This window comes from Crinia signifera, chromosome 1 (genome assembly GCF_055691185.1).
Source record: "Crinia signifera chromosome 1, ASM5569118v1, whole genome shotgun sequence".
Taxonomy (NCBI): Eukaryota; Metazoa; Chordata; class Amphibia; order Anura; family Myobatrachidae; genus Crinia; species Crinia signifera.
In genome coordinates, this window is record NC_139217.1 from 48,415,769 (window position 1) to 48,435,193 (window position 19,425).

Consider the following 19,425-nt stretch of genomic DNA (forward strand, 5'->3'; position numbering starts at 1 on the left):
ACGGTGGTCTACATCATTGGTTCTCAACCTCAGTCCTCAAGTACCCCCAATAGTTCACATTTCTAGGTCACCCAGCAGGTGCACTAATTACTCACTGACATTTTCAAAGATCCACAGGTGGAGCTAATTATTTAACTTGTGATTCTTCTGGAAAACGTGCACTGTTGGGGGTACTGGAAGAGGTTGAGAACAACTGGTCTACATAACAGATCAAAATATGAGAATGCTAGGCATGGAAGAGTTCAACTGCCCACCAGGCTGACCGCAGCACTTACTACAATGCTGGACTTCCAGATTGGCAGTACTCATTTTTTTCGCTCTCCTAGTTTCAGGGTGCCCTATGGCTTGTAACCACATTTAGATTGAAATTGCAGGAGCTCTGCACTCACTAAATTAACCGATATTAATAAACAGTGAACATTTTCTTCATCTATAGAAGAATGCATTTAAGCCTGCAGCCCCCTTCACGGAACCTAACTTTTCTGCAGGTCCTAACACTATTGCTCAAAATTCTTGCAGTAAACAGTTATCACATTAATGTTTGGCCCAGACAGCATGCCTGGAATCAAAGCTCACAGCAGACTATGCTTTTAAAAAGGTGAGCAGTTATCAACAAACCTGACGGTAACCAAGCCTCCTAGCACAGAACCCTCCATTTGGTAACAAGTCCCAGCAGGAAGCAGAGAAGGTTGGAATGGCAGTACATTCACTCACACAGGACCGCTGACCAAGGTCGCAGATGTCCCCAATATATCAGGCATATCAGGGTGGGCTACCTGTGGTTCCAGGAACCTCGAAGAAAGGGAGTTAACTGAAGGTAGGTTTACTACAACTCATGTCTTCAGGGTTCCTGGTCCCACAGGGATGACATCAGGGATGTCCTTCTGTTAAGGGACGGATATCGCCTGAGGGGCAAAAAAACATCTAGCGATCAAAAGTGGCATCTTGGGAAGTATGTGTGTCAAAGGTATAGAACCTCAGAAACATATGGATCAAAGACTACACTGCTGCCTTTCACAACTGCTCAGCAGAACCGCCACATCATGCAGCCCACAAGGGACCCACCCAGCATTCCAGATAGCCTTTTCAGCATGCAGAAGACGTCCACCAGGATTTCAACACAGAAGAGGGCTCAGTGATGCAATGTTTAGGTGGGAGCACTGGAGTGAACGGGTGCCTAAAGCTGGAGGGGGGACAGCAAGCAAGTGCCACCTCCCCCTTGCTGGGCTTCCCCCACTGGTATGTGAGCCTGTGAAAATAAAGACCAATTCCCTGCCTTATGGGGATTGATCTGCAGGGGCGGGGGGGGGGGGGGGGTACAGAGTGCAGGCGTAGCTCTGGACTACTTCCTGAGTACCACAACCTCCAGACAGTGATTTCCCCCTCGCTCTATGGGGGCAACACTTACCTCCCCAATCTCTGGCCACACTGTCCTGGAGGAGCTGCACTCTGGCAGTGCTAGGCACTGTATGACTTCGGTCCACTGCCTGGTAAACACCGGAGCTGCAGTAGGTGATCAACGCCGGCAGCGGTGTCAAAACTGCAGCTGCATGCGTAGTGTAAAAACAATGCTAAAAATAAAAGCTTGGGAGAACAAACAGGAGCACCAACAAAAACCTGAGGGTCCTGTGCTAGGAGGCGGGGTTATAGGGGAGAGGAGCCAGCAGATCTAGATATGTCCACACTAGTTTACAGCCACAACCACTAGTTCATCTGTTATTTACCGGTCTCTTGTTTATGTGTGAGGGCCAGTGTATTAAGTTACTGGGCACTAAACATTTCTTGAAGGATGGTAGACCGAAACGGCAGTTTATTGTGATAATTGTAACAAAGTAAGGAACTATACAGCATGTACAACAGAAACATTTACAGTAATTGTACATCAAGCATTAACATTTGTTTAAAAAAAAAGTCTTAAATATATGAAGTATCAAATCATAGCAGATATATACACTAAAGCAAATACACAAGTCCGTACCTGCTCACATTCTGTCCAGGCAGCTTACATGAACTAATGTTGTTACAGAACTGGCAAAGCAGTGTCAACGTCATCATGAATAAAGTTTGACACAAGCACTGATGTTACAGGAGCGGTGGCAGATGATCACAGCATACTGCAGGTCTACCTTAAAAGGCTATGGACTAAAATCAGAAATGCTCTGAAAGTGGCTAAAAAGGTACCTGTCATAGTCAGGTTATGGCTGTAGTGGCATTGAGCCCAGTATTGCACATGCTTGTAGATTTAAATCCATTGAATGGATGCACTGACCGTACAAATCAAACAGTGTTGCATTGTCTGGTTCAAGACAGACCAGCTGCTGTTCACTGGGTCAATACATTGTGTGGATTTATGCACAGTGCAAAGGTGCATAACTTAAATAACTGGGCAGAAATTACACACTTGCCATTAGAACATATTACAGGTAAGCATGGCATACCCTTGGAAAGGTACCATATTACAACTTACTGGAGTATACTAGCTTTCAGACATGCCTTGGGAATTGCACGTACCTAGCAAGCGCCATGGCCCTGGTTGGAAGCAAGGTCATGGACCAATGAGTGGGTCCCGGGTCATTTCCTTTATCAAATTTCTAGGGTTGTGCATGTGGTAATAGGAAGAACGCCAATTTAGATTCCTTGTGATTAAGTGGATTTTTATTTTGCGCAATGGGCTATTCCAGGCCCATCGACCAGTGTTTCTCCAGCTGCTGTGAAACTACACATCCCAGCATGCCCTTCCACAGTTTTAGCATTCCCTAATAGCAATACTGTGGCAGAGTATGCTGGGATGTGTTATTTCTAAACAGCCGGTGAGCCCACAAGCTGACCAGGCCTGGGCTATGTGCACACAGGATTTTATTTTACATCTACCCAGTGTGATCACCGTACTAAATCATACAACCAAAAACCAGCAGTTGTAGATCCAGAGACCAGCTCTATGACCGGGCCAACAAGCATGCTGGTATAACACAAACCAATCAATGCTTGGGGTCAGTTGCAACACTTCCACGTGGAGGGAGTAATAATGTTGGGGTGCCCAACAGAGGAATTGAGTGGTTCGCCCCATGGGCGTGAGTGCAGTGTGCATGCTGTTTAAGTGTCTAAATAGCCAAGAAGAGCAGGTAAACACATCTAAATACTGCTGAGATTGTGCGCTAAAATGTGCGCTAAAATGGGTCAACTACTGAATTGCTCTATGTCGCACCACCTGGTAGCAGCTGCAGATATTTTATTGATAATTTGTTTTCTGAGAAATCCAAGTCTGACATCCCCCAAAAATAATGTCACTTTTAAAAACACAGGTTGTGTAACCCGTGCACTTTCAGCAGCTGCAGACCAGTTTTCTGACTTCAGGGACCATTGATCAGTCACAGCGCCTACAAGCTTATCAGCGCTAAGCATCAGACAAGCCTTTTACCTGCCATCAGTGATCCCATGTAATAGGATACTGCCCCGAGGCTGGTATTGCAGTTGCTGGCATTAATTTACAGCATGGCAAAAATGGCCTAAGCCATATTATATGGAACAATCAAATCCTCTACCCTTTTTAGGGGTGAGAACACATGGGATCCAGGATAAGTTCCTTGACCTATGTGCTCTCAAAAATGGGTTTCCAGCAGCTGACCACCACTTGCAGCACAATACCAATAAATGGCTTGTCAGGGCTTAAGGTGCGTACACACGGGCATTTATCACTAGCAATATGGTCTCTGAGCGACCATATTGCCAGCGATTGGAGTGTGCACCGGCGATAAACGCTCCTGTTTTTTTAGCCCCCTTATGATCAATAAGCTGATTCGTTCTGCGGCTCCCCTGGCTGAGGTTCCCTTTCATCAGCAACCATCTCTGGTCGCTGATGAAAAGGAGACACTGAGCAATATATTGCTCAGCAATATATCGCCCCCGTCTGTACACAGCTTAAGGGATACCCCTGCTGAATCCATTATCTGCAGTAGATTACTGCAGTGTATTGGGTAACAGGTTAAGCGAGAAATTATGGGCAGCTTTGCTAAAAGCTTTACACTATGGTATAAAATAATGCAGCAAGTCCCAGTGACTTGCAGCATGCAATGGGGCATTTTTATTAATGGTGCAGCCGTAATGTGCTGTTCTAGGACAGCACAGACAGTAACTTTCCTTTTCGCTAAGAACAGCCCATTACAGCAGGTTTGGATTATGGGAAGGATCCTTTTTTATGTACTAAAGAGCAATGAAGGATTGCAAGAGGAAACTTTTGTAACAAGGCAACCTATGGTTTAGGTTTACATTTAGAATTTCTCAATCAAGCCATCATACACACTGTTGTAAGAAATTCCCTTTATACAATCTTATGATTAGAGCAGCTACTCAGCCTGTCATGTGCAAATTCCTTCCATTCCCAGAGAATCTACTTTAAGGCGCCCATACACTATGCGACTCCTCCCCTAAGAGATGTTTCATCCAATCCCCATTAGCTGCCTGGGACCCTCCCACACAGGATTGCATGCGATACATCGCTTGCAGTACTTCTGCGTGCAATGTATTGCATGTGATCCGATTTCCAAACAGTCGGCAAGGGTCCAACTCAGATCTTAAGGTCCATATACTCACTGGGCGTTTTTGCCTGCTTGTATGGCCAACTATGGGGAAAACCGCAGTTAACACCAGCAGATGAGCCTGGGTTGACGCAGATGAGCCTGGGTTGACGCATGAGTGTGGCCAGGCCGCACACACTGGGCAGCTTTCGGGCTGAAAGCAGCTCAAACAAGTAAACTGACCTGCTTTTAACTCAAAGTCACCCAGTGATCTCCAGCCTAGATCCGATGCGCATGGGACCACAGATCAGATGTCACATTCAATTTGGGCCGATTTCACCCATATCGCATAGGGTATGGGGTCTTTACAGGTTTCATCTAATAAGCCAGAGCAGGAAGGTGTTGAGACCCAAAGTGTCAAGGACAGCATCCTGCTACAAACGTCATGTCCAACAGTTCCTGGGTTTTAAAACCAAACCTTTAATAGTTGAACTCTTACCTGCCCATTATCAGTTACGTGACCTCAAACAATGAGTGACTGAAATAGCATAAAGGTCACATCTCTTAAAAACAGGAGCTATACACCAAAAGGCAAAACAGATGAAAGCAGGCATAGTCTTTGGGGTTCCTCGTCCGGGGGGAAAAGAAAAAAGTCTCAAAATGCAAACAGAAAAAGGTATGAATGCTTGCAGATCAAGTAGTGAGCCTATAGGAAGCCAAATAATGTTTTGAGATTACCTGAGACAAACCGCTTTAGTGACAAAGCATAACCAGATCCACAGTTGTCCTTTAAGGCCAGAAAAAAAGGACGCATCCACTCAGTGTTACTAATCCAGCATTGGCATCCAGTGACAGATACACGCCGCTGCTGTGCCATTATCAAGTGCTTTAAGATATAGCTGCCAGCACAAATATCTTTGATCGGAGTCCAGCAAGACTGCAGAATGGGAAGCCAGTAAGAGCTCCGTCCTCTGGGAGCTTTCAGGAAAACTTATGTACAGTGCATAGGAACATTGGAGGAACTGGAACACTTATTTCATCCATTGGGCATCGCCGGCATCTTGTAAACAAGCTTCCAGATCAAAGTCTCCATCAGCGTCCACTTTTCTAATCTTGGTCGGAGTGCCTGTAAACTGGACAGAAAGAATGATACTGTTAAGCGGGAGATTGTCAAATGGTAGGAATACCGGCTACAGCGGTCAATATATAGAAGCCACCCTCCCCAAACCAAAAAGCTGCAGGCAGAAGACTTATGACAGACCAGCAGAATACTACTGTACCAGGCAGAGGACAAGTGCATCTGGCATACGCCAGGGGCCCCACTAAAATGCTTTATTATTCCACTTACAAGGATATCGTCAGCTGTGGTTTCCTCAGTTGTGCAGACCATGTCTTCAGTACTGTAAATGGAAAGTAAGAGTGTAAGATTGACTTCACAGCATACAGGCCACAAACCTGTCTGTGCTAGGATTTTATGGGTGTCCACTGACAGCCCTTTCTCAGACATCTGAATCCCGACTTACGCAGGCTATTTTCCTTCATGGGGGTATACGATCCCCATAGAGGGAGAACAGAGTAGGTGGTGGGATAGCTCACCACTAAGCCTGGAGCGTGGCTTGAATGCACTCGCCTTGTTTGGCTCCCGACAGTCAGGATTCCGATGTCTGAGAAACGACCATCGAAATCCCGACAGTAAATTATACCATACCAGTTAGTACTTACAATGGCTGCAGGTCATCCCCATCCTCAACGGGGTCCCAGGCATGTAGTGCAATACGCCAAAGCTTAATCTGTTGGTCCCAAGACCTGCGGCTGTATTTCTTAAATTTATTAGGTGTTCGGGGATGAATGCCTGGCTGTCTCGTGTGCCTACAATGTGGGGAGAGAGTAGTTACATTAGCAGTCGTTTCATAACATGTTCCCAACATTTATCCAAACATCTCCTGGTTCTAACATATGTTCAATGTACTAGAAGGCATTTATTCCGGTTCATACCCAAGCCAATTAGTGTGCTTTAACATAAGGATAACAGAACCCTCTATGTTGTATTCTGCCTTAATTCATTTATTCTCTATTAAATAGTCTGCCTTAAAGTACAACATTTTATTTATAATTATTTCAGGTTAGACTGATTACATGGAAGCAATTCTATTGACTAAATTGTAGGTTAAAAAAAAAAAGGTACTTGTGCAATATTACGTTTTCAGCGTAGGCTAAGCTATGTTGTCAGCGTAGCCCAACAGCTACCTAGCATAGTCAGCGTAGCGCCCCTCAGCTCTCCCCAGGGGGTAGTTTGTGCTGCCTGTGGCCTCGGGAGTCCTCTGGCGCCGCAGCCTCTGGCGCAGGCCGCCTGCTGCTGTTCCCCGCGCGGCATGCCAATTTATACAAAGTTTTGTGTACTTATTCCCAATAAGCAGAAGGGATTACAGGAAATTATACCTGGTGTATTTAAGTACTGAGAGGATACCACATTTTCACTTATTGTCCATCGATTTGGGATTAATTTGACAAATGCCTCCATCTCAAAATCTCACTATCCATGTCAGCCCGAAGCAAGGCGAGCCCAACGTTACGCGTCCTCCCAACCTGTTCATACACCCACTATCCACATCAGTGTGGAGTTGGTTTCATAAAGTGTGTCAAGCGCAGCGAGCCCTGCAAGGGGACGCAGATTACTTTCCATGTATTCCACACACCATGCGTGCCACACTTTATAAAATAAACTCCACACCGACATGAATAGTAGGAGTATGAACAGGTCAGGAGGATGCATAACACATCCACTCGCCACGTTTTGGCCTGGCATGGATAGTGGGGGTGTTTTAGGAACACATTCACACATCTGAGACCGTAATGACTACATGTGTTAACTGGATTTATTTAAGAAAAAAGCAACTTAAAGTACACGCCTATACGCTGACCGCGGGAACATTATACAGAATCTGACAGATAGGCTGACTACGCTGGCCGCGGGAACACTATACTCATTCTGACAGGGACACTACGATAACCATGTAACAGGCGCAGTAATATCACACAAGAACCCTGGAACTGGCCTTTTGAGCCAAAGCTTTCTCCACTTCGTGTTCTACCGAGACATTTTCAGACTGTCCCCTCTGAATAAAAGCCAGGGCATACTTTTCAGGTTGGAACAGTCGCCTGACTGAGCACATTGTAAGTGTATTATACTCTGGGAACAGTTACAAAAAAAAAATGTAAAACCCTGGAGCCATAAAGTTAGGGCAGGATCTGAAAACTGCTTAGCATTCAAATCTCAAGTTAAAATCAATATAAGCTCAGGATTTTAACACATTGCAAAGACCTTCAACCCTGACACTTCGATGCCACCCAGCTGGAAAATTGTCCTCGTGAGCAAGCTACAGTACATGCCAATACATATGCACAAATGGCTGTTTACAACAAATCTACTGCAGTGCCTGTTCTCAGACAATGCAGGCCGGCAAGGGGGGGTTTGTACAGCAATGGCTTTTTATTGCCAAAAACAAGCCATAACCATCAAACCCCCTTGCCATACTCAACGTAAGGGAGAAGACCTCACTGGAGGATCCCCTTATACGGCAAGGTTTTGTGGTGTGGTGTTTTGTGGCCACCTTTTAATGGCCACTCACCATTTACACCTCGACAAATGGTAGCCAGCAAGGGGGAAACAGCAAGCTAATACTCCGACGGCACTTTGCAGTCATATCTCACCGCCAGGGCATTGAATACCCCCTCAAAGTTACACAAGCTTCAGGTGCACAGATCATACCTTGGTACAGCTTTTAGGTATAAGTCATATGCATTTGTGTTTTTGCCATAATTGATCTGCTTCTGTCTTCTAGCCAGAACATCCTGGTCTGTTTCCATTTCTCCATGAGTAGAGGAGGAGTCCTTTGAATCAGAGCTGCAAACAGTAAAAACCTCTTTAAACAACCAGATAAAAAGCCTAAACCAGCCACGTTGAAATGGTTGAATCCTATAGTGCACACCCTAAACGCTGCCCATGTAGTACTTCAGCAAAAAGAATGCTAAATATAAGCCTAGAAACACAACCTCAGATGCACGAAGCATCTACCAGGAACTGGTTTACTATCTTGCCCACTACAGCTTTAATGTGTACACTGCAGTCTACTGAAACTGTATTGATCGGTACAGCACTGGCTAGGAGAGACTGCAGAAGAGGACGATATGGCAGCCAGTAATGATTGGTAGTTAGACCAGAGTGACTACAGCAATCCCTGCAGTGCAAACCAGTGTAGGCAACAGTAGAAAAGGGCATTTGTAGTGTTCCCGCTAGGCTGTTTTAGCGGGGCGCTGCGCCCTGCCCGTTTTGTAAAGGGCAAAATGCTCCCCGTCCCGCTAAAACAGACTGGTGCCTGCCCGACTCCTTACACGGGGAAGCCCAGCACCGCGCCTTAGATGGCGATGCCCGGAGCTTCCCTGGCATCAAGGCACCTTCCCCCTGTGGTGACAGCATCTTCGGCGTGGCCGGGCCCGCCCAGTTAGTGACACCGGCGGCCCGCCCACTTTAGTGATGCCGGCGGCACCGGACCACCCCCCGGCGCCCTGCCCGGCACAATTTCTAGAGTGAACACTACATTTGTTAAACACCATGCGGTCGATATTCGCAGTGGCCAGAATTGGCTTGTTTACATGCATTAGTCTGATCTGCTCTAGCAAAGAGCAGCGGTTACCTGTTGTGGAAATACCAGATTTAGGAACACACCCCTTACAACCAATATGAAGTAAAGCCTGTACAGCATTATCGCTAAACATTAATACTTAACAGACTTACCTAGCAGAGGACGCTCTTCTTTCTCTTGAACCAAAGTCATTAATAAGCAGTTTTCGCTTGTACCTGAAACACAGGAAATATAATCTGTCAATATAAGCCTCCCCCAGGATGCTGTATTACATCACACAAGTTGGGCCCAGACTTTGCATCAAGGCCCACATGTACATCTTTAAAAATGTGTCCACTACACCTTTGCACAGACATGATTGTTAGGGGCCTTTTAGGACAGCATTTAGTCACCCCACCATAATCTGCTATGATGCCATAATTCATGAGAGTCATTTCCCCAGTTGAGCCCTCAGGGAACACCAACACTATGTATCCTAAATGAACTGTCCTGTTGCAGATTACTGGCTCACATGTTCAAAGATCCAGAGGTTGTAGTCATTTCTCTTGTTTGAGAATACCCAGCAAGCAGGCACTAAAACTTGAGTACTACATATCAGCGATGACCATGAATAAATCTGAGACTTGTGCTAAAGAATTTCTAACAAGATTTAGTCATGTGTAGGTAAGAATTTATATTAAGCTTCATTAAAGAGGTGCCTGACTGTACAGCAGTGTAAAATATGAGGTACATTCTACCAACAAGCATCGTGACTGAGCAGCATTATGTCTACTGTGCTCCGTCATACCTGGCCAGATCCTTTTCCACTGTTTCCTTCAGTGACTCTTCCTCTTCCACTGCAGTACCCCAGTCTTTGCATCTTGACACCGGCTTGTGGCCTTCAGGGGTGGTAAAGCTGGTAGGAAAGGAATGCCGAGATGTCAGCCTGGTAGAGCTAGCACAAAATATGCACAAACCTCAGTCAGTCTTTCCAGCAAAGACCATTTTAGCTTCAGCTTTAAACTTCATGCATGCGATAAATAACTAAAAGCTGCACGATCATGAAAATAAATCAAATTAACATACATGAAGTCCTATGTCTGAGGGTACTGCAGAGCAGGCTGGAGCATTATGTCATTACAGATCAGTGGACAGCAGAGGAGTAGTGCCCTGGTATTACATGTAATGTCAGATGGTACCATGTCTCTAGACAGTGGTGGAGTGATCATATATGGTGCAATGGGTTTGGAATGTCAGTGTGTGTGAATCCAGAATAGTATACAGCTGCAACAAGCTGTTCCACTGAATCCCATATATTCACCACAGCATTTACAGATTTCCTTTGTTACACAAGATTACCATCAGCAATTCTGCAGATTTGCCACATGGCAACCATAGCCACGCAATGGAAACGGGTAGCCAGTGCTGCAACTGGTGGAAAATAGAGGGGACAAATGCACTGGGTGCGGAATGCAATATCCATACATACATATATGAGGGTGTGAAGACTGCTACAAAAAAAAAAACTTAAATACTTAACATTAATAGAAAATGAGCCTATGTGGGATTGCTGGAGTCTGTAGTACCTGTCAGGACGTGAGTTTGACTCTGCTGCATGCTTTTCATCAAAGATAGTGGCTTCTTCATCGTCCTGACGTCTAAAGTTACCATCTGAATGCCGCTTACGTCCCTGAGACCAACGGGATGGTGGTGGAACCCTAAGAAGAGATAATAAATTAATGCATTGCGCCGCACTGCATGCACACATGGCACGTAACCTGGAAAGCTGTAATTAAATGCCAAGAGAGGATGGGGGCACGCCTACATCACAGGTGAAGTGAGTATAATTGCAGATTAGAAATCACAAGACTTAATGGGGTATGCTCTAAAAATAGAGAAATTCCTACCATTTAAAATTGATTAAACGCTGCAAAAATATTTATGGATATAAGGCAAAAATCTTGCCCTTTGTATAAGGGAGACCTGCATTGGTTCGATATTGAGTGGTCCTCATTTTTCCTATAATGTAACCAAATATAGGTATTGTGTGATAGGAATTAAATCATAGGAGCTTTCTTTTCTAAAACCAGTAGTCTCCAAAAATGGCAGGTGCTGCAAGAAAATTTGTGATTAGTTTTAATTGTAATTGAAGCAGCTATTCGCTGGGGGGCAGTAGAGAGCTAATACAAGCAAGAGTGCCGAAGATGCGGCTGACAATTTAGTGCAATCATAGCAGAGTAAAGGGACTGACCCATTGGCTGTCCCACACACTGGCACTCGATGACCGACTAAGGTCCTGTGCTCTGGGACATACATAACTGATACCCTAAGGTCCAAGTCAGTCTTCACAGGTACACTATCAACACACATCACCATATAGACTCACCAGTGCGGTAATACTCTATCTTTCCCTCTCCCCACCATACCACTTTTCCCACTCACGTATTATCAAAAAGCTGTATTCTTGCAGAGAACAGAACTAAATTGTATGGTCCTGAATCTCTCTATTCACTAATGTTCTGAATCAATTGCTCCAGTGTGTACCTGGCTTAAGGATACATCTACATCCCTCAAGGCATATGCTCAATATGAATGCTCCCATACAACTTAACAAGGTGTTGAGGTTCTGTACATCAAACCTAGCAGTATTGCTAGAGTCGGTGCCTATTGTGCAGTTTGTACTCCATAACCGATTACAATGCCGACCCAATTTGGAGCCACCTTTATGTTATGACCTAGAGCACATGAAGCAGTGATCCATGAGCCTGGGGAGGAGTGTATCTTGCACTGATCAACCTGGCTACCAATTTGCATCTGAGCCCTTTAATTTGCCAGCTGAACCTGTTATGATAGATTTATTTTTTGTTGTTGACATTTTCTTTGTACATTTGGCCAGATAGCATTTCCCATAACAAGTATTAGTTAATTCAAGTTAAAGGGTTTTTGTGAATTGCTCCAATAGCCCTTTAATGACAAAAGGCTGACTAGTAACCAGACAACGATTACCATTTAACCAACATTAAGCCGGGCTTTGCAATGAATAATCATGCAAGTCAAATTAAATTAATACCCTAATCATTCTGTATTAAAACTTTAGTCACAGCCTGAAAGCGGATAAACCGAATTCACCGCCACCAAGCCTGCCTAATCCTCCTAACCACTTGACACCAGGCTTCAAACAGGTCTCCGATATCTAAAGCTTGCTGTAGGCCTCGCAGTTTATGGTTGACCAGCTACACCAGCCACAAACTCCATTTCCAACAGCTCATTCATGGAAAATAAACACTGACTGGAGCTTCCAGACATGAAGGCCTATACATAACATAGTATTTACCAACACTCAGTTACCAGCCATGGATCTATACACGGTCAAAACAAAATGGCCGCCATTAAAAGCTAACCATTTTAGAGGCACAAGGCCCCACTATAAGACCGTTGTTCTGCTCACAAAACAAGCATCAGGGAGTATTTGTTACCTGTCTTGACGTCTGTTTGGCTCTCTAACATGCTTAACCTCCGCTGCTGCTGGGATATGCTCATCCTCACGCCGCTTAAAGTAAAAATCCTCCTGACTACCTCCCTGGGACCAAGTGGAGGGGGCCGGAGACCTGAAGGTAAGAAAAAACAATTAAGTGTTATGACATACACATAAATTTAAAATTTAAAATGTAAGCTCAATTAGCAGTGCCCTTGTGTGATTTTCCAGTACTCGTTACCTAGAACGGCGCCCGCGATTAGAATCGCGGGCGTCGGGGGTAAAAAATCGCGGGCATCGCGGGTACATTAAAAACGGGTGCGACGCCCGCGATTTTCCCATAGGGATCAATGTTAAAAGTCAGATTGGACGCGATTTTAGTGTTAAATGCCTCAATGCCCGCGATTTTTACATAGGAAACAATGTTAAATGGGCCACAGAGCCCTAATAGTCCCCCTGAAGTCTTAAATGGCCCCCACAATTTTTAACGCCACCCCACGATCAATGTGAACCCGAAGCGTGGCGAGCGCAGCGAGCCCGCGAGGGGCGGCGGTACGCGTCCTCCGACCTTTTCATACCCCCACTATCCACGTCGGCGTGGAGTTGAGAATAGAATAGTGTGGCGAGCGCAGCGAGCCACCGAGCCCGAAGCGTGGCGAGCCCCGCGAGGGGACGCGGATACCTTCAGTTATACGCGTCCCCTCGCGGGCTTCACAGGTGTCCGTGGCGACGCGGACACCTGTGAAGCCCGCGAGGGGACGCGTTTACCTGTGAAGGTATCCGCGTCCCCTCGCGGGGCTCGCTGCGCTCGCCACACTATTCTAAACTCCACGCCGACGTGGACAGTGGGGGTATGAAAAGGTCGGAGGACGCGTACCGCCGCCCCTCGCGTACCGCCGCCGCTCGCCACGCTTCGGGTTGACGTTGATCGTGGGGTGCCGTTAAAAATTGTGGGGGCCATTTCAGACTTCAGGGGGACTATTAGGGCTCTGTGGCCCATTTAACATTGTTTCCTATGGAAAAATCGCGGGCATTGAACACTAAAATCGCGTCCAATCTGACTTAACATTGGTCCCTATGGGAAATCGCGGCCATCGCATCGCACCCGTTTTTTAGTGCATTCGATGGTCGCGATGGGCGCCGTTCTAGGTAAAGAGTACCGATTTTCCTTCTTAGGGGGTATTCATGCCAATTTTTGCACATTTTGGAGGAATAGGCATGGGTGAAAACTGACCCAGAATTAACTGGTCAAAGACATATGGATTGGCAGCAAATTCGACGATCGACGTGGTTCAACTGTGCCGGATTTATCCAAATGAAACAAGGGGTACAGGCATTGCCTAGAGGAAATCCATTTCACAATAAACGTGGCCTAAGATAAACTGGTCGAAAATTCTGTAGTCAATGAAAACCCCCTAATACCCCTTCCACAACACACAAATAACCAGATTCCAATTGTTGCCAGGTTACTGCAAAGTGAAAGCACCTTTTGAAAAGTCCTGGGTTAAAAGTGTACCCGGATTGCTGGACAGTGTAGGAACCCGGGTCCCGTTCACATTACAGGGAGGTGGCAAATGCAAGCCCTGCCGCCTGCTTCCCTCCGAGGATGCATCACGCCAGCCCCCAGTGACATTAGCGACTTGGCTTATTGCCGTGTAATTGTGGGGTGCTTCACCTCACAAATGCCAGGTACCGTCCCAGACAGACCAGTGTCTGCATCCCTGGTGCGACCCAGCATTTGCGATGTGAAAGGGGTGGACGACCATTTTCTACTTCCTACATTAGCACTTAACCCTCAGTTTCTGACATGAGGAATATAATTCAGTGTCCTGTCCCTTGTTGCTACAATGTTTATATACCACTAGTTGAAAGTCCATCAAAATGACTGCTTCTGCAATGTACTTTCGCTTTTGAGCTGTGACAGTTTATCCCATAAATTCTCCCCGGTCCCTATCTGCTCCTAACTCCAAGTTCTATCTTCACAGCTCCTACCAGTTATATATAGCACACATACTCTGCAGCACTTCAGAGCATACTTGACCATGCACACATCAGTCCACACCCCAGTGCAGCTTACACCATATTCCCTACCACATGTACTCCTATTCATTTTAGGAGTCATTTTTGTTTGGAAACAATTAACCTACAACTATATTTGGATTGTGGGCTGAAAATCACATGAGCATTGAGAGAATATACAAACTGTGCAGTTAGGGCTATGGTGGGAATCAGCATGACCTTAAGACCCCCACCCCCCATACACTATGCGATTTGGATGGATTGGGCTGTGAAATCGTCCTAAAGTCGCATGTGCAGACATCCCAGCTGCACATAAGATTTTCTAAAAATTATGTGCAGGGGAACGCAAAGAAGCAGCGGGCAGAGGACGCTGTGAGACGACCAGAGGCGGGCAGGAGTAGCAGGCCACACTGGTGAGGGGGAACAAAGAGCTGGGCAGGAGGAGCCAGGAGCTGAAAAAAAAAATGAACGGACAGCCAGTGATTGGCTGAGAGCTCGTAGCCAATCAGTGGCTTCCTATTCATTTGTATGGGCTTTTTTTCCTGCAGCTCCCCCTACCCCCTATCAGTGTACCCCACCTGCAGCCCCCCAGGAGTTGCATGCAATTGCTCATATACAAAACTTGGCACATCGAGTGCCTAATCATGTGTGACCCCCTCCCAGGGAAAGCAGGTCCGACTTGTCCTAAGGACAAGTCGGACTAATGTATGGGGGCCATAAGTACTGTGAAGCAGTAATGCTAACACCATCCATGTAACCCTAACCCAGCAAGTTTGAAGCAGGATGGCTAGCTCTGCAAAAATTGCTTTCACTTTGCTGAGTCAATAAGGCTGTCCAGAGGCCTCTAGTGGTCATCTGTGGTATTTGACCTCATAGGGGTGAGTAGTTAGCCTTATAAATAAAGATGTACTTGTCCAATAATTATTTTCTTATTTGACTAGTTTTTGTACATGACAATATGAGTACAGTGACCTCGTTCGCTAAGGTTATCTGGCATGGTGTGTCTTAGCGCACCCCATACACATTAAATTGCATGATTTCATGCAACTCTGACCATTTGGAAAGAAATGGGTTGCAAAGTGGCAAATCATACAATTTTTCCATCCAATTTATGTTCCTATGAGTCAGATTGGAGCCCCCAGGTCTTAAGTGCGGCATTATTGATCATAAGTGCATGGAAATAGTGTTTTTTGTGCATAGGACATCACAGAAAGTTTAGCATTTCAAGCCCATGGCAGTTGTATACCACAAGATAACGCATGCGATATAGCCAACAAAGTAAAAAATTGGTATGAAACCAGTCCTGGGAAGGTCCAGGGTGAGTTCAGGGGGAATCCTATCCAACTTCAGGGTTGGACATTAAGTGTATGGGTCCTTTACCATACCAGGTGTGATGTGGGGGAGGGGTGAGCAAGGGCCATGCTGCAATACCCTCCCTAGTAATATCCTTTATCGTGTACATACCAAGCACATTTCTAACGACCCGCAGGAGCATGCACCATTAATGGTATAATACATAATATCATTATACGCTCAAACATAATAATGGAAGTCATGTTGTACTTCTGTAGTGTTTACACAGAACACATCATTATCACCACCTGCAAGTCACATGTGACAGACTGGGTCAACATACCCATAGTACTCAGAGCACATTACACATGTATAATGCCATACAAAGTGGCGCCATATAAATATTATAATAGAGTAAACTAAGGACCGGGCGGGAAGCCCAACTCCCTACTGGGAGCCACTCACCCTACTTGTGGCAGTGTCGCTGGCAGGACCGGGGACCCAGTGAAGGCCTGCTGGCCAGCAGCTACCCACCAACCTCACAGTTAGGGCCACCCTTACCTATGACACCCGCAGGACCATGCTCACCCGTCCCGGTTACATGGACGCCAAAAGACCGGTAACAATACAGTACGGCTCAGAGGCCGCCACCCAACGCACTACTTACCGGCGCTCACCCAGGCGGCTTCTCAGGGGCTTATACATGACGGTCTACTGGTATCCAACAGCTACCACCACACACAAACACGGTCCCCCGGTTAGTAAACGAAGCGCGCCAGGAACCGGGCCTTATACCGCCTCCGGAATATACCAATCGAAAGTTGTAGGGGGGTCAAATCCTTAAGCGGCCTTCCTGTCACGTCACCGACGGACTATAACTCTCCCCGAACGTTACCGCCTGTGTAATCACTCCACCCGTTACCGCACCTATAGCGTATAAAGAACCTCGTCGTAACTGACACGCGTGCGATGTTATGTGTACTTGTAAATCTCCCCTGCCCCGTCAGCTGCTTTTGGAACATTCCATGAGCTGCCAGCGATTGGTCGGCGGGACAGAGCAGCTGTCAGGCGACTGGCCGGGCGCAGCTGTCAGTCACTGTATGGGAGGGGGCCCGCGCGGCGGCTGAGTGATCTGATTGGCTTCCCCGAGTACTGCTACGGTAGTAAGAGAGGGCTCAGATGTGTTTTGAATGGAGGGATGAGGGATTCCCATTTCCCCGCCAAATCCTGACCACACACATTTTTGGCGCAAAAAAAAAAAAAAAAAAGGGAAACCTTACAATTTTTTTTTAATAAATAATAATAATGACTAACAGGATATAATTTAAACGAGTGTAAACTTGAATCATTATTTATTTATTTATTTGTTTATTTACAGCTTCAAATGTATAATAATGAACATAAAACGGTACTTGTTTCCTAGCACAGCGCCCGTCGTTACAGGTCGTGTACCTTAAGTTAAGATACACGACGAACGCGATGGACCCGATTTCCTTTGAAATCTGGTCCATTTTGCCGGCAAAGGCAAAATCGCGTTGATCGCGTCGGTCGCGTGCATTAACATGCGACCAACGTGATCAACACAATTTTGCCATAGGGTTCAATGTTAAAATATTTTTAACCTTGCTATCGCGTTGATCGCGTCGGTCTTGTGCCATTATAATGGCACAAGCTGCGATGGATGCGATTAACCCCTTCACGACAATTGACGTATATATACGTCATGGCCGGGAAGTACTTCCCGACCGTTGACGTATATATACGTCATGGCTTAAAACTGTCACTGCGTCTAGAGACGCAGTGACAGAGGGACGATGTCTGCTGTCCCTGACAGCAGACATGTCCCTGCATGCCCAGGGGGGGCTGCGATGCCGCCCCCCCGTCGCCGATCGCTGTGATTGGCTGTTCAGTGTGAACAGCCATTCACAGCGTTTTCCTGTGTCACCGGCGAATAACGTTCGCCGGTGACACGGGATCGGAGGTGATTGGTGCTGTAAAGTACAGCACCAATCACCGCGGGGTGTAAGGGTGACACTGGTGTCACCCCACCTCACCCCGCCCGCCCCCAAAGGCCGTGATTGGTCCGTCGGACCGACGGACCAATCACAGCCGTGGAGGGGGGTTTAAACTAACGGTGACTGCACTGCAGACGCCATTCCGGTCTGGAAAAGCGTGCAGTGCGGTCACCGTGCCCCACCTGCCGCCTATACTGACCAGAACCCTTACCTGATCATTGATCATTGATTTTGTGACATCCTGTGCTGCATCTTGTGCTGCATCTTGTGCTGCTGCGATTTATTAGATAGATAGTTAGAGAGAGTTAGAGAGAGAGAGATAGAGAGAGATAGAGAGAGATAGAGAGGCCTAGTGCTATATTTTGTGCTGCTGCAGTGTGATAGAGCTATAGATAGAGAGATAGAGAGAGATAGAGAGAGAGAGATAGAGAGAGAGATAGTGACAGATTGTGCTATATATTTTTTATATAACTGAAAGAGATAGAGAGAGATAGAGAGAGATAGAGAGGCCTAGTGCTATATTTTGTGCTGCTGCAGTGTGATAGAGAGAGATAGAGAGAGAGAGATAGAGAGAGAGATAGTGACAGATTGTGCTATATATTTTTTATATAACTGAAAGAGATAGAGAGAGATAGAGAGAGATAGAGAGGCCTAGTGCTATATTTTGTGCTGCTGCAGTGTGATAGAGCTATAGATAGATAGAGAGAGATAGAGAGAGAGAGATAGAGAGATAGTGACAGATTGTGCTATATATTTTTTATATAACTGCTGCAGTGTCATAGAGTGATAGATAGTGAGAGATAGAGAGAGATAGTGATAGAGTGCTAAATTTTGTGTCGGCTGCCCCCGCCTTTTTGTGCTGATCACTATATCTGAGGTGATCAGCAACTTTTTGGGGGTACAGAGGTTTTTTTTTTTTATATATACCTGTCAGTACCACCAAAGGTTGTGCACCTGCTGCCCCTCACTGGTAATCAGTGTCGCATCACTGATCACCTTTTTTTATTTTTTGTGAGTGCTGTGGGGTCTTTTTTACATTTTTTTTTTACACACACTGTGATTTTGTGTGTGTCCTGTGGCCACTGTGCACTGATCAGTGACGTACATCACTGATCAGCTTTTTCGGCATAGGGTTGATCTATTTTTTTTTTTTTTTGATCAAATTCCTGTTGCCTTTGAGCGCTGTTCAGTGACGGACGTTACTGACCAACATCTGTGCTCAATTTTTGGCGCAGGACCTTTTTTTTTTTTTTTAACCCCTTCCATTTTTTTTTTTTTTAACCCCTTCCATTTTTTTTTTTTTTAACCCCTTCCATTTTTTTTTTTTTGAACCCTTCAATTTTTTTTTTTTTGTATTTTTTTTTTCTGCACTACATACACAATACACACTACATACCCCCTGGGTTGAAATAAAGTTTGTACCCCCCCCTACACTATACACGTGTTGAAACATTTCACTACCAGTAACACAAAAATATAAATGGCAT

The 19,425-nt window shown here is 45.8% G+C and overlaps 1 protein-coding gene across 2 annotated transcripts; it reads right to left on the reverse strand.

Moving 5' to 3' along the window:
• Positions 1–1,788: 1,788 nt before the first annotated feature.
• SLBP (stem-loop histone mRNA binding protein) lies at positions 1,789–16,838 on the reverse strand. 2 transcript variants are annotated; one of them, XM_083150042.1, is made up of 9 exons: positions 16,591–16,838; positions 12,613–12,744; positions 10,723–10,854; positions 9,945–10,091; positions 9,310–9,372; positions 8,284–8,418; positions 6,237–6,383; positions 5,863–5,914; positions 1,789–5,647 (listed from the first exon to the last, which is right to left on the reverse strand). In XM_083150042.1, exons 1-9 carry the CDS (start codon positions 16,626–16,628, stop codon positions 5,546–5,548), a joined length of 948 nt encoding a protein of 315 aa, XP_083006168.1. In that variant the 5' UTR covers positions 16,629–16,838; the 3' UTR covers positions 1,789–5,545. The 2 variants fall into 2 exon arrangements, with proteins under 2 accessions (XP_083006168.1, XP_083006195.1); XM_083150069.1 differs by having other exon boundaries at positions 9,945–10,052; positions 16,591–16,825.
• Between the last annotated feature and the right edge of the window lie 2,587 nt (positions 16,839–19,425).